The following is a 15,009-nucleotide window of genomic DNA, read 5'->3' as shown; positions in this document are numbered from 1 at the left end:
TACCGGGGCTGGCGGGGAGAGGGCCCTGGGCAGAGGGAACAGGGTCACCTCTGCAGTGCCAGGCCAGCTGCCCGCTCACAAAGGCAGGGCTCCTGCCACCCCAAGTTGGGCTCTGCGTGTCCAGTGTGTACCCTGGCCTCCCCCAGCCAAGCTAGGCCTGGGGGCGGCCTGGCAGCGCCTGCCTTTGCTGCTGCTCTCCTTGGCTGGTGGCAGGTTTCTGCGAGGCTGGGTGGATGGGGCAGCTGTCCCGGCTGGCTGTGTTGGGACAGTCGGATCTCCCAATGGATGACGAGCAGAGAGACACCAACGCCTCTGATCCCCGGCTCAGTCCTGGTCTGTGCATGCTCCAGCGGCATGGGGGTGCCCATATCCCTGTGGCCGGTTGGGGGCGATTTCTGCATCCATCGCCGGAGCAAGGAGACCTGAATGCTCCATGTCAGCTGTCCTGGCTCGAACGGCCCCAGGCCATGGGCGGCTCTGTCACATCAGGGGCACAGTCATGGTCCAGGCCATGTCGCTGCATCGGAGCATGGCAGAGCGGGCACAGCCGGGACCTAGCGATGGCAGAGCCTGCTGCGCCCCATGGGTCCCCATGCAGGGCTGTCCCCGATCACATGTTCCCCAGGGCTTGACCAGCCCAGACCTCAGTATCCCAGGGACAGCCTGTAACCCCTTCCCCGGGAGACCGGACCACATCCCCAGACAGATCCACCCTCACCTCACCCCTTCCTTTTCCCTGCCAGTCCTGCAGCCAGGAATTCGCCACTCTGCTCCCTTGTATAGCTGGTGCAAAGCCGCCCTCTAGTGGCCGTCCAGGGGAGTCACTGTCTCCAGGGTGCAGGGGCGTTATAGCGCAGCAGTTCCCCGCCACTGCCGCTCGAGGGACGCGTGGTGCCAGGGGACATGTGCAGGGACACAGTGCTACGAGTGCAGGAGGAATCCCGCTCCAGAGGCAGGTGGAGCTGCCCACCTGTGTGTGCAGGGAAGCCTCCTGGGCAGTGCCCCCAGCCCCACCCTCGAAGTCCAGGTTGGCAGCCGTTCCTCTCACTGCATGCTGGCCGGCGGTGGGCAGGAGCTCCACATCCCTCTCTGGGCATGGGGGTCCATGGGCAGGCACCAGGTTAGAGGTGCGCCCAGGGGCTTGGCTTTCCATAGTGTGGGGTGTGGCACAGGAAGGGAGAAAAGGAGGCTCTGAACCCCTGAACTGCCCTTCCTCGTGCTGAGCCCCAGGGGCTGGCCTGGTGAGCGTTGCCCACATAGGCAGCCGACAGACCGGTCCCATGGGGGCAGGGCCTTTCTCGTGGCTTTGGGCACCTGGCCTTCACAACCCAGGCATCCCAGACTGCACCAGGAGCCCTGTGGCACAGGGTGCTGTAGAGACTGTTCTGGGGAGAGGCAGAAGCAGGAGGAGAGGGTGGGGCCAGGGGACAGCACCATCCTTTGTGATCTACCCCATGGCACTTCTTGCAGGGGTCGGGTTGCCAGGCTGGGCTCCTGTTCCAATTAGGGTAAGGACGTTCTGCCTCCATTCAGGCCCACTGCAGTGTCAAATGACTGTCAGGTTTCTTCATTTGCTTGCTGTTTTCCTGGGCTGTTAATCAGCTGCCACGTTCCACACCAGAAGTGGCTGCATCTCATTGGTGGTTCAGGCCTTCCCTCTCTCGCTTTGCTTTGTAACTCTGCAGAGGGCCATGGAGCCTGCACAAATCCTGTGCCCTGAGTAGGCAGCGCCAGGGAGCCGGCAGCACTGCCTGAACACGGCCTCCTGGGGGTCCGTCAGCCCGTTGCCATCCCTGCCCCTCGCTGAGGAGGAAAGCAGGACTCGGCGGTATCCCCAGTGCCCCGGAAGTGAGATTCACAGGGGCCAGGCCCCCAAGGGGTGGTGCTGCCAGGCCCTGGGGGACTCTGACATCTCCCTCTCTGCTTTCCCAGGGCTTTGTGTTCCTGCCCAAGACGGAGTGCGATGTGCGGGAGGTGGACTTTGCCAGGGCTCTGCGCCTGAGGCAGAACTCCATCGAGCCGGTCGCCTTCAGGGTCCCCCGAGTCAAGGTGGGTGGCATCGGACTCCCTGGGGTGCACGGGGGGCTGGGCCGGGACAGTCTGAGCCCCGAGGAGCGAGCCCTGCCGTGCTGCCTGCCCCCTCCCCTAGGGGGCTGGCCAGGTCAAGCCCCTTCACCCAGCATAGCCCCTAACCCCGGCCTTCCTCCCATGTGCAGAAGGACTATTTCCAGGACGACATCTACCCGGCCACTGCAGTGTGCTGGGAGCCGGCCCTCCCCGCCGCGGCCTGGTGCGCGGGTACCGATGGGCAGCACCGCACCATCAGCCTGCAGCCCCAGGACATGACGCCAGGTGGGTGAGGGCAGGGCCATGGGAGGTGGAGAGGCCCAGAGCGCCGGGCGCAGCACAGGTGGCGGCTGGCCTCTGGGTGGTGCAGAGTGGGTCCCATGCACCTTCCTCTTCCCCACACGCACCAGCGTCGGGGGGTGGAGTGAGGGCACTCAAGGGAGGAGGTGTCCCCGGCTATGTGGCACTGGGAGAAAGACCCATAGACCCAGCTGAGGCTGATCAGACCGGCAAACCCTTGCTGGGCTCAGGGTGGGCAGGGGGAGGGATCTGGGGGTCCTTGCCAGGCTCTGGGCAGGCAGGGTCTGCACCCCAGGCTGGCGTCTCTCTCTGGGACAGGAGGAGGCCAAGCGGGAGCCGTTCTTCGGTGGCCCTTTGTGAAGGCTGGTGAGCTCGGGGCTGGCCAGTGCCGGGGGGGGGGGCGCAGAGGGTGAGGAGGTGGGTGCTGATGCTGCTCTCTCCCTCCGGACCCATCTGTGCCAGTGAGCGCAGCCCCACAGGATGTGCCATCCCGGAAGTACGTCCCGGCCTCGGTCTACCTGGAGGAGAAGTCTGACGAGCAGAAGAAGGAGGAGGTGGGCTGCCCCGGGGATCTGTGTGCTTTTGACTCACCTCAGCTTGGCCACTCCAGCCAGCACTGGCCAGCCAGGCCCCCTGCCCCCACAGCTGCAGGCTGGACCTGGCCCAGTGCTGGGGACCACTGACCCTACTGGGTGCCCCCCTACTCCCATTGTCCATGCCAGGCACTGACCCCCCCCCACGAGCCCCACAGAGCCCCCTCCCTGCTGGGTGCTAACCCTGCCCACCGGCCCCCTGGAGCCCCCTCCCCGCCTGGCACTGACCCTACCCACCAGCCTCCTGGAGCCCCTTCCCCACCAGGCGCTGAACCCACCCACCAGCCCCATGGAGCCTCCTGCCAGACACTGACCCACCAGAACTCCCAGGTGAGGGGGGAGTATCTGGCACAACAGTGCCCACTGGACAGTTAGTCTCCATTCTGTGCCTGGGGCAGGGGAGCGGGGCTGCAGTGCCTGTATTCTGCCACCCGGCTGCCAGTAGCAGACACTGTGGGGGCAGTGAGCGCTGGGAAGGCCCCCTGGGTCCCATTGCAGGACAGCACCGATGCTCTGCCCTTCTCCCCGCAGCTGCTGAGTGCGATGGTGGCCAAGTTGGGTAACCGGGACGACCCCCTGCCGCAGGAATCCTTCGAAGGGGTGGATGAAGCGGAATGGGTAGGGCCGGGGAGCCTGCTCCGGGGGTGACAGGGGGGTGTTGTGACACGCTTCCCTGGGGGTGGGGGGCAGGAGCCAGTCACTCAGTTCACTGGCCATGAGGGGAGGAGAGCTGGGGCCACAGTGCTGCCTGGACCCCACCTCCTGCTCCCCACCCCCACGGGGGAAGCTGGGCAGCGGGACCTACAGACGGTTCCCTGAGGAGAAACCCTCTTGGCCCTCCATATCCAGAGGGACTTGTGGGGCTCTGGAGGAGGCACAGAGCAATCACACCCCTGTGCCAGGAGCTCTGCCCGAGACGGGGGGTGGAATCCCAAGAGGACAGCATGCCCGGTGATCACACCCCTGTGCCAGGTGCCCTGCCCGAGACGTGGGGGGATCCAGAGAGGGCAGCATGTCCAGTGATCACACCCCTTTGCCAGGCACCCTGCCCGGGCTCCCGCTCACTCCATCTCTTTCTTTGTAGGACTAGCCCTGGAGGGGCAATTCCTGTTTCCTGGGACCGCAATCTCCTCCGTGCCAATGCTGCTGGCTCCCCACCTCCCTGCCTGGCCTTCACAGTCCCCACGCTGAGGCCTTGCTTTTTGCTGGACTGTGCCCACACCCCAGGGCTTCGCCGCTCCCCAATCCAGCACCGATCTCCCTGGAGGGCCTCGGGCCCAGCCCAGGCCCTTTCCCAAAGAGCCCGGGAAGCTGGCTCTGCGCCGGGCTCTGCCTTGTTACCTAAGGGCTAACTGACTGAGTGAGCCAGATCCTGCCAGCTTCGCCAGGCTGCACCCTCCTCTCCGTGTGGGGTCTGGGAGGGCTATGGACGCTCTGCTGACCGCTGTGCTGCCAGGGCTGGCCATGCTGCCCATGGCTTCGGCCAGTTTATACCCTCTGCCCGTTGGACCAGCAGGCTCCTCCGGGCACCTCAAATCACCCATCCTCGAGCAGAGCTGCTCGTCGGTTGGCTGACGTTCACATTGTGCTTGGGCCCCAGCCGATGGCACTGTGGTGGTAACCACCGCGGGCAAGGACAGAGCCACCCTGGGGGCTGCAAGGCTGGGGAAGGAGAGGGCCGTGGGGAGCTGGGGATGCCACCGTGGGATCTGGGGGCTTCCCAGCCTGGCCTTTCATAGCCACCAACCCTCCCTGTTCTCGCAACACAATCTCTTTAGCCCGACTGAGCATGGCCCCCAAGCAAGGGCGTGGCCTGCAGCACCTCCTTCAGGCCAGCCCTGCTCACAACGTACTGGGCTTTAGGGGTCTGATACCCGGGGCTGCAGGTGCCTTGAACACCTCCACAAGTCCACTCTGGAGCATTTGCACATGCCTCACGCTTCTTTCAGGCTGCGGGGAGCAAGGGCCAGAGGCTGGAATCACTGCGGCACAGTGTACACCAAGTGCCTTCTCTGTGTTCGGCTGTCACCCCGCTGCACCTGGCTCACTGGCACCTGTCGATCCAGTGCAGGGGTCTGGCCTGGGATTGTTCTTCAGTTCAGATCTGAAGGCGAGGTCACACTTGTTCTGTTTCCCGTCCGGCAGACATTCAAAGCACAAGCCTTCCCAAGAGGGGCACCACACCCTGGCCTCGAGGGCTGCCTGTCTGGAGGGTGGGCAGGAGTCGCTGGTGGGTAGCCTTGGCAGAGAGCAGGGATGGCACAGGCCTGGAGCTTAGCACTGTGGTTCAGGAACCCAAGGGTGCCCGGCCTGTGTGGCACTGCCAGCCCAGGCCTGGGCCCAGCCCCAGCAGAGCTTCCACTGCAACCCCACTGGCACGCCTCTGGAGCCTCCCCTCTACCCCAGGCTGGGCTTGGGGCACAGGCTGCTGCTGCGGGTGGGCGGTGCCCTCCTTGGTTACAACTTGGACTCAAGTTCCAGGTACTATTACTGATTTCCCTCTGACCCTGGCATTTAGTGCAGCGCCCCCATCAGCTCGGGCGGGCGGTACCCGAGGGCTCCAGATGCTTGCCCTGCTGCTTGTGGGATACCCAGTCTGGACGTCTCCAGGCTCCAGGGCTGCCAGGCTGGCATCCTTCCCCAGCATTACATTCGCTCTGCGCAGTATTTCACCAACAGTGTGAGCCTTTAGCCCACCTAGGCAGTGTCTAGCAGAGAGTGCGTGATGTCGCCCAGTATGTGACCTGTCTGGGTGGTGGGGGAATGTTCTCTTGGGGTGAGAGAGCAGAGCCGAGCTACCCTGAGCCAAGACCCACAGCTGCCCAGCCCTTCCTGGAGGGCCTGGCACCGCAAGGGGCATTGCCTTGCCAAGAAGCCCAAATGCCAGAGCAGGACTGGGGCTGTGCTTTGTAAGGCCCGGGAGCCTGGGGGTGGGGACTCAGTGGGTGTCCGCTGGGAGAGGACAAATGCCAGCAACCCAGTGAAGAGGAGGGAGGGGGCTTCTGAAACGGCGCCGCGAGTTTTAATAAAAAATGGTATTTTAAACAAAACAAAGGGAGGCAGCAAATCTATAGTCCCTGAAAGGCAGCATGGCAGGCAAAGCCTCCTCCTTCTCCAGGGCTGTGGGGGGGATGGATTCTCACACCTGCCTCTTGGCTGGCTGGTGCCGCAGCTCCCTGTTGATGCTGGCCTGTGGCCAACTCCCACTTGCCCGTCATCTGGCTGTCTTTGCAGCCCAGCTCATGGGCTGCAGCTGCTGGGAGGGCCAAGCCCAATGCAGGTAGTCATTGTGGGCAGGGAGTCCCTGAACCACTGCAGCCGACTGTGCCTTCTCCCCTCGGACCCAGTGCTCCTGTGGGTGAGCCTTAGCGCTCACCACCACAGTTGTGGCCAATGGAAGGTGCCTCCCAGGGCTCTGCCAGCCCTCCATTTTCCTTGGTGGGATACAGGGGTGCAGCGGTGGTACACCCGAGCCCAGCGCATCGTCTTGCAGCCAGCAGTTTTCAGGGCCAGGCACCCTCAGCTCCCACTAGGCACATCACTGACGCTCCGGCCTGGCCCGCTTGGAGCCTGCAGGGGCTGTGTTCACAGCTCAGGACTAGGACTCCCTGCAGCTTGGGAGACGGCTGCCCCTGGTGCAGGCACCATCTGGGAGGGGTTGGGAGTTGCAGCTGTGTTACGCCTGGGCCCGGGGGCGGGCAAGGCTGTGCCCTCATGGAGGTGACCCAAAACATGGAGAGGATTGAGTTCAGATGCGAGGCCCTGGGGGAAGGGAACTGCCATTGCCATGGGGTAACTGGCTCCCTGTTGTTCTAGTGACTGCTATTGCACCGGGTGTGGGTGGAAGGCAGGCAGCAAGGGCAACCTACGAAAGCCCGACCCCCCCTTGGCTGATTGTTTGAAGTCTGGGTTTGTAGCAATTTGGAACCAAACCTAAACATGTTGAAATTGGCCATTCAAGGGACTGGAGGTCTGGCTCAGGGGTCATTCACCTGTCAAGCTGCCCCAGAGCCCATGGCTGGAGTCACGAACATGGGAGCTCTGGGGTCTCCAACTCTGTTGACTTGGTGGGCTGCCCCAGAGCTGGGGCGCCTGCCCAGGGTTTCCAGGCTCGCCTCCCTGCCTGGCAGGGGCGGTGGCTGGACTGTGCCACGGGGCAAGACCGCCGCCCAAGGGCTCCACCCCAGCCAGTGTTGATCCCAGGGCACTCAGCTCGTCGGGGCGGGTCGTGCCAGGGACGTGGCCAAATGCCAGCTCAGCCAGTTCCCTGCTGCCCCCGCGTCCTCCCTGCCAGGGAGATGGGGCCGGGCCGGGCCCCCATGGTTTGTGCCCACGTGGCCGGTCCCAGCCCGGGGGGGGGCACACTCCAGGGGCCGCGGGTGCGGAGCGTGGCGGATCTCGGGCCGGGCCAGGACCCAAAGCCCCAACCCAAGCGCTGCAGATGGGCCGTGGCGCGGCTGCCCTCCCCCGCAGCGCGGAGGGCGGGTTGGGGTCAGGCCGGGGGGCGCTGGGGCCACGATGGGGATGAGCGGCCTGGCTCCCGGGACAGGGGAACCGAGCCCCGCCCCCGCTGCAGCCTCCCCGCCGTCCGCCAGGGGACGCGCTCCCCTCTCGCGCGGCGCTCGGCACCTGCCGCTCGCTGGCCGCGGGGACACTCTGCCCGGCGCCGTCTCTATGGCGCCCCCACAGGGGCCGCTGCCCTTCGCTCCCTGAGCCGGAGCCTGCCGCAGGCCGGAAGCGCCGGGGACATGGTGAGCGGGGCCGGGGTCGCTGCCCCGAGCCGGGGCTCCCCAGCCGCGCTCCGTCCTGCGCAGGCCCCGCCGCGGGGTGCCAGCCCCGGGCCCCTCTGCCCGGCGGGCGCCGGAGGTTGGGTCCACGGACTCGCCCGCGGGGCCCCTCGCGGCGCTGGGGGGGAGCCCGGGCAGCCCGCGCGGCCGCCGGCCCCCGGCCCCGGCCCCGGCCCGCAGAAAACGGCTGGGTCCGTGCGGCTCGGCCGGGCCCGTCTGAGCGGCAGCAGCCTGGGCGGCCCAGAACAGCCCCCGGGCTCCCCTCCCCGGTGCCGGCGGCGCGAGGTCAGGGAGCCAGCCGTCCGTCCGTCCGTCCGTCCGTCGCCCCAGTGCGCTCTGTCCATGGCAAGCGGCCCTGGGCAGAGCGTGCGTGTGCCGAGGCCTCGCGGGATGGGGGCTGGGAAAACTCCCCTGGCTCGGGGGAGGGGGGCCCGGGCGGCCCTCGACCCGCTCTGCCCGGGCACCTGACCGCCGCTGGGAGGGGTGAGCCCAGCGCCTGGCGTCAGTGTACAGCGGCCTGTCTGGTCGCGTTCACATGCTAATGCAGGGGCATTAGCTGCTCCTCCGTTTCCGGTGCCCAGGGCCGGGCTGGCCTTGCCCTGCAGCCAGCCAGCAGGGACGTGCAGCTGCCTGGCCGCTAGAAGGCGCTCGCTGCGTAACAGGAACACCCCGGGCTGCTGGGCGCAAAGGCTGAGGTTACTCTGAATTCAAATGCACGGTCTGGTGAAGTCTCCCCCCCAGTGCAGGGTTTGTCTAGAACCGCACTGTGCGTCGCCAGCTGTGCGGCCTTCCTTCCCTTTTGCATCCAGTGCCCAGCGAGCATTGGGGTCGCCTCTGGCTGCCTTTCCTGGGCTCCCATAGCCAGTGATTTAACTAGTCCCAGGGCACTGGCCCTGTTGGTCCCTGATCTGCCCCAGGCTCTTTTGGACCATGTTATGTCACTGGCCGGGCTAACCGATTGCTGGCTTTTGGCAGGGTGAATGCTTTGGGGGAGGAGAGTGCTTTTAAGCTGACTAGTGCCTGAGTTGTGCGCGGGAGGGGGAGCCGCTGGATCTCCCTATTTACCTGATTCCCTTTCTGAGCGATGCAAGGTCCGAGGAGTAACCTGGGCACACCCACTCAGAAGGCCCCTTCTGTAGGCCCCTGTCAGCAGGAGGCATTTCACTGCTTGTGCTTTGTCTGCAGGCCAAGTACCTGGCGCAGATCATCGTGGTGGGGGTGCAGGTGGTGGGCAGGGCCTTCGCTCGGGCGCTCAGGCAGGAATTTGCAGGTAAGCACCAGTCACCGTCGCCAACCTTGTCTCTTGCATCCAAGGGGGATATCCATGGAAACCTCACGTTGTCCTTGAGGATGACCCCCAGCCTTGGCTCTACTGGCGGGCACTGGGCCTGTGCTGCTGAGCTCCCCCTGCAGCCTGTGGCTGGAGAAGGCAGCCTGGATTGGCACCTTCGCTTGTGATAACTGCTCAGTAATGTGCGTTAGTGTTAGCATGTTACCTACACGGACCCAGGCTAGTAACATGAACTGCTGCCAGGCAGGGAGCAGGGATGGGGACCTGGGCTGGGATTCCAATGTTTCCTGGGAGCCCTGCTCGGTGGCTGATTGGGCCAGGCTTACTGGGTGGCCCTGGTGGGGACAGTTCTGAGTGCTGTACAGAGAGCAGGGGGATCCTCTGGGAGGGAGGGCAGGATCATCCCCATTGCCGCACACAGCCTGTGACAGACTGGAATTGAACCCAGGCATCCTTGGCTCATGTGGCCATGCCCTGCGCTCCCCCTCCCTGTCCCCGTTCCCTTATGTCCATAGAGGTCCTGTGGCACTTCCCTTTGCATGTTCAATAGCCCCAGGTAAGCTCTCCTGTGAGCGCTGTGGCCAGGTGCGCCAGGGAGAGCGGGCTGTGACTGGAGGAGTGATCAGCTTGGGGTCTCTCTGAACAGCCAGCCGAGCAGCGGCCGATGCGCGGGGACGCGCTGGACCCCAGTCTGCTGCAGCCACCAGCATCTCAGGGATCAGCCTGCAGGAGGCCCAGCAGATCCTCAACATCTCCAAGCTCAGCCCAGAGGAAATTCAGAAGGTAAAGTCATGGCTCGGAGCAGGACGGTCCAGCAGGCAGGCCTGCATGGCAGCAGGTTGCTGAGAGGCCAGCCCCTTTTCCCCAGCTGAAGCCTGGTGTTCTTGCTCTGGCAAACACTGCCAAATTAAATGTAAAAATGTAATAAGAAAAGCGAAAAAGGAGTTTGAAGAACAGCTAGCCAAAAACTCAAAAGGTAATAACAAAATGTTTTTTAAGTACATCAGAAGCAGGAAGCCTGCTAAACAACCAGTGGGGCCTCTGGACGATCGAGATACAAAAGGAGCACTTAAAGACAATAAAGTCATCGCGGAGAAACTAAATGAATTCTTGCTTCAGTCTTCACGGCTGAGGATGTTAGGGAGATTCCCAAACCTGAGCCGTCTTTTATAGGTGACAAATCTGAGGAATTGTCACAGATTGAAGTGACACTAGAGGAGGTTTTGGAATTGAAAAACTTAACAGTAACAAGTCACCGGGACCAGATGGCATTCACCCAAGAGTTCTGAAAGAACTCAAATGTGAAATTGCAGAACTATTAACTATGGTTTGTAACCTGTCCTTTAAATCAGCTACTGTACCCAGTGACTGGAAGATACCTAATGTAACACCAATATTTAAGAGAGGCTCTAGAGGTGATCCTGGCAATTACAGACCGGTAAGTCTAACGTCAGTACCGGGCAAATTAGTTGAAATAGTAAAGAATAAAATTGTCAGACACCTAGAAGAACATAAATTGTTGTGCAAAAGTCAACATGGTTTCTATAAAGGGAGATCATGTCTTACTAATCTGTTAGAGTTCTTTGAGGGGGTCAACAAACATGTGGACAAGGGGGATGCAGTGGACATAGTGTCCTTAGATTTCCAGAAAGCCTTTGACAAGGTCCCTCACCAAAGGCTCTAATGTAAATTAAGTTGTCATGGGATAAGAGGGAAGATCATTTCATGGATTGAGAACTGGTTAAAAGACACGGAACAAAGGGTAGGAATAAATGGTAAATTTTCAGAATGTAGAGGGGTAACCAGTGGTGAGCTGGAACCGGTTCCCGGAACCGATTGTTAAATTTGGACAACAGGTTCTAAAAAGGCTTCTAAATTTAACAACCGGCCAAAAGTGGTGCCCTAGGCCACTGACTCCATGGGTGTTCCGGGACTGGAGCACCCACGGGGAAAATTTGGTGGGTGCAGAGCACCCACCGGCAGCTCCCCGCCCAGCCCCAGCTCGCCTCCGCCCCTGAGTTACGCTCTGCCCCGCTCTGCTTCTCCCCTCCCCGCCCCCCCCCCCCCCCGGCTTCCTGCGAATCAGCTGTTTGCGCGGGAAGCCTGGGAGGGCTGAGAAGCAAGCGGCGGCTTCGCGCTCAGGCCCAAGGAGGCAGAGCGGAGGTGAGGTGGGGCGGGGGGGTGCAAGGAGGGTCACCCGCGCTGCAGCAGGTAACCCAGGGGGCATGCAGGGGAACCGCTCCCCGCCCCAGCTCCCCTCCGCCTCCCTGGGCCTGAGCGCGAAGCCGCCGCTTCCTTTTCAGCCCTCCCCGGCTTCCCGCGTGAACAGCTGGTTCGCGGGAAACCGGGGTGGGGAGGGGGGTGGAAAAGCAGAGCAGGGCAGCGCGTTCAGGGGAGGAGACGGAGCAGAGGTGAGCTGGGGCCGGGCGTGGGATGGGGAGCTGCCAGTGGGTGCTCTGTACCCACCAAATTTTCCCCATGGGTGCTCCAGCCCCGGAGCACCCACGGAGTCAGTGCCTAAGACACCACTTCTGATGTGATCAGTGGGGGGAACTAGTGGTGTTCCCTAAGGGTCAGTCCTAGGACCAATCCTATTCAACCTATTCATAAATGATCTGGAGAAAGGGGTAAACAGCGAGGTGGCAAAGTTTGCAGATGATACTAAACTGCTCAAGATAGTTCAGACCAAAGCAGACTGTGAAGAACTTCAAAAAGATCTCACAAAACTAAGTGATTGGGCAACAAAATGGCAAATGAAATGTAATGTGGATAAATGTAAAGTAATGCACACTGGAAAAAATAACAATATGATGGGGGCTAATTTAGCTACAACTAATCAGGAGAAAGATCTTGGAGTCATCTTGGATAGTTCTCTGAAGACGTCCACGCAATGTGCAGCGGCGGTCAAAAAGCAAATGGGATGTTAGGAATCATTAAAAAAGCAATAAGAGAATAAGACGGAGAATCTCTTATTGCCCTTATATAGATAATGGTACGCCCGCATCTTGAATAGTACGTACAGATGTGGTCCCCTCATCTCAAAAAAGATATACTGACATTAGAAAAGGTTCAGAAAAGGGCAACTAAAATGATTAGGGTTTTGGGTTGGGTCCTATATGAGGAGAGATTAGAGGCTAGGACTTTTCAGCTTGGAAAAGAGGAGACTAAGGGGGGATATGATAGAGGTCTATAAAATCATGAGTGGTGTGGAGAAAGTGAATAAGGAAAAGTTATTTATTTGTTCCCGTAATATAAGAACTAGGGGCCACTAAATGAAATTAATGGGTAGCAGGTTTAAAACAAATAAAAGGAAGTTCTTCTTCACTCAGCGCACAGTCAACCTGTGGAACTCCTTGCCTGAGGAGATTGTGAAGGCTAGGACTATAACAGGGTTTAAAAGAGAACTGGATACATTCATGGAGGTTAAGTCCATTCATGGCTATTAGCCAGGATGGGTAAGGAATGGTGTCCCTAGCCTCTGTTTGTCAGAGGGTGGAGATGGATGGCAGGAGAGAGATCACTAGATCATTACCTGTTAGGTTCACTCCCTCGGGGACACCTGGTGTTGGCCACTGTCGATAGGATACTGGGTTGGATGGACCTTTGGTCTGATCCAATATGGCCATTCTTACGTTCTTATGGCAGGAGATGGCCGGGTGGCGGCGTGTTTTGTTCCAGGGAGTGAGTGTGGGTGACTAGTTGGGGCTGGGCACCTCTGATCTCAGTGCAGCAGCTTCCTTCAGCAGGCCTGTTACCCATGGTGCATTGAGGCACTTGCACCTTCCTCTCTACCCCAGGACCCTTCTTGGCTTGCCCTGTAATCAGGGCTTTCCAGTGCTGCAGAGGGGAGAGAGGTTCTGGGCTGAAGTGCTTGGACTCAACCCCCCATGACAGCCCCCCAGCAAATTTGCATGCCCTTGCTGGCGGAGTGTCAGTGAGCGAGGGTGGCTCCTCCCTCTTCCTCAGGACGCAGGCACTGCCATGGCTGTCCCCTGGAGGGACCTGTCACTATGGCTGAGAACAGCCAGCTGGCAATGCGCTGAAATGAAGAGCGAGGGGCAGCTGGGAGAGGCAGCTCACGGTTGGCTTGTTTCCTTTGGCAGAACTACGATCACTTATTCAAGGTGAATGATAAGTCAGTGGGGGGATCGTTTTACCTGCAGTCTAAGGTAAGTGGGGCATTGGATGGGTCTGGGCATCCGTCCTGCTCTGTGCCAGGCTATTGGGCCGGCCTCGCAGGTTCAGGGGCTGGCTGGCTCTCTTAGGAGCTGGCGCCTGGGGCTGGAGGCTCAAAGGCTGTCCTCACTGTTTGTGGTGCTCTAATTACCCCTTTGAGCAGAAGCAGACCTTTTCAGGGGTTTTTGCCAGGGTGAACGTCCTGCTGGCAGTGCCTTCTGGGTGTCTCCATCCCCACGCCCTGCCCACATGCCCCCACACCTCTCTGCGCCCCCGTCACACAGGCTGGACCCTGGGTGTCTCCGATGGCAGCATGTCGGACCCTGAGAAAGGCCGAGTTCCCTGGGGTCTGGCACAGCGTCCGTTTGCCATCCTGTGCTCTCTGGAGCATGTGGATTGAGGGGGCAAACTTCCCTGGGCTACAGCATCTTTCTCAGGTCCCTCTGCTGCTGCATGGTGGGGCCTGGCCTGGAGCCAGTATCAGCAGCCCCCCATGCCAGTCACCAGTGTTCCCTCTAATTTTTTACGTCCATGTGCGGAATTAATTTTTGTATGTGCACCAATATGGAGGCGATGTGTGACACATCACCTTCATATTGGTGCACATAACTCATGTGATGGGCGTGGGGCCAAGGGGTTTGGAGTGTCGGAGGGGATTCACGGCTGGGGTAGAGGGTTGCAGCATGGGGGGATGAGGGCTCTGGTTGGGGGTGCAGGCTCTGGGGAGGGGTTTGGAGTGTGGGAGGGGGCTCAAGGCTCGGGCAGAGGGTGGGGGCTCTGGGGTGGGGCCAGGGATGATGGGTTTGGGGTACAGGCTGCCCTGGGGCTGCAGTGGGGAGAGATGACTCCCCCCAGCCCTCTCTTGCCTCAGGATCTTGGGGCTGGGGAGTGGCATGTCTCCCCGGCCATGGCAGCTCCGGTGGGCCTGGGCCGGGCTGAGGGAGATGCTCCTCCCCTGGCCAAGACAGGTCCATGCTGGGGCCGGGCTGAGGGAGGGGCTCCTCTCCCCCAGCCGCAACAGGTCCACGCTGGGGCCAGCGGAGAGGGGCACCTCTCCTCACCTGAGCCCCTGCACGGGGCTTAATAGGTAGCTGCGCAGCTTAGAGGGAATTTAGCCAGTCACGTAGGTGGTTTCTGCTGCCTCCTCCTGGCTGCCCTGTGAAGTGCAGCCATGTCCCTTGGCTATCCTGGGCCTGAGGCCTGGCCCAGGTATGGCGGACTGGGCGGTAGGTGAGACTCATTGGAGACACTGTCCCACAGGTGGTGAGAGCCAAGGAGCGGCTGGATGAAGAGCTTCGAATCGAGGCCCAGAGACAGAGTGAAAGAGAACAGGGGCAGAAGCCAGAGACGTAACTACTCCCCATGCCCTCTTCTCAGCCCCTCTAAATTATAGCCAGCCAATAAATCTCCTCTCTGCAGCTTCTTCTGTGTGGTTTGGATTCAGGGGATTCCATGGGGGAGCTGGGTGGGGGTCACAGCCTAGCCCATTGCTCTGCGGGCAGCTGTATCCACTACCAGATGGCCAGGGACCTCCCATAATGCACTAGGACAATTGGGCAATGAGATAGATGGGGGAGGACCATTCCTTCCTGGACCATTCGCCTTGAAACATGGCGTCCAATTGCCCCCACCTGCCGCAGAGCCAGAAATGCCTGGTGCTGTATGCAGCCAGCTGGCTGCCTCCTTGGGAGCCCCATGCTTTAGAACAGGGGTGAGCAAACTACGGGTTGCATCCAACCCATCAGACCTTTTAATTTGGCCTTCGGGTTCCTGCCAAGAAGTGGGGTCGGGGGCT

At 61.1% G+C, this 15,009-nt stretch overlaps 2 protein-coding genes across 2 annotated transcripts in view; both read left to right on the top strand.

Annotated features, from left to right (window-relative positions):
* The window catches only part of CORO7 (coronin 7), a 182,763-nt gene extending 176,794 nt beyond the window's left edge, over window positions 1-5,969 (top strand). The window contains exons 24-28 of the mRNA XM_074965691.1: window positions 1,933-2,049; window positions 2,217-2,352; window positions 2,830-2,921; window positions 3,492-3,578; window positions 4,045-5,969. Coding sequence (XP_074821792.1) covers window positions 1,933-2,049; window positions 2,217-2,352; window positions 2,830-2,921; window positions 3,492-3,578; window positions 4,045-4,050 — 438 coding nt within the window. The 3' untranslated portion in view covers window positions 4,051-5,969. The remainder of the gene's footprint in view (window positions 1-1,932; window positions 2,050-2,216; window positions 2,353-2,829; window positions 2,922-3,491; window positions 3,579-4,044) is intronic.
* Window positions 5,970-7,549: 1,580 nt separating this feature from the next.
* Window positions 7,550-14,626, top strand: PAM16 (presequence translocase associated motor 16). The gene is made up of 5 exons (XM_074965696.1): window positions 7,550-7,711; window positions 8,933-9,017; window positions 9,685-9,821; window positions 13,142-13,207; window positions 14,475-14,626. Exons 1-5 carry the CDS (start codon window positions 7,709-7,711, stop codon window positions 14,565-14,567), a joined length of 384 nt encoding a protein of 127 aa, XP_074821797.1. The 5' UTR covers window positions 7,550-7,708; the 3' UTR covers window positions 14,568-14,626.
* Window positions 14,627-15,009: the final 383 nt, after the last annotated feature.

Source organism: Natator depressus, chromosome 10 (assembly GCF_965152275.1).
Source record: "Natator depressus isolate rNatDep1 chromosome 10, rNatDep2.hap1, whole genome shotgun sequence".
Taxonomy (NCBI): Eukaryota; Metazoa; Chordata; order Testudines; family Cheloniidae; genus Natator; species Natator depressus.
This window is presented reverse-complemented; position numbering and strand designations above follow the sequence as displayed.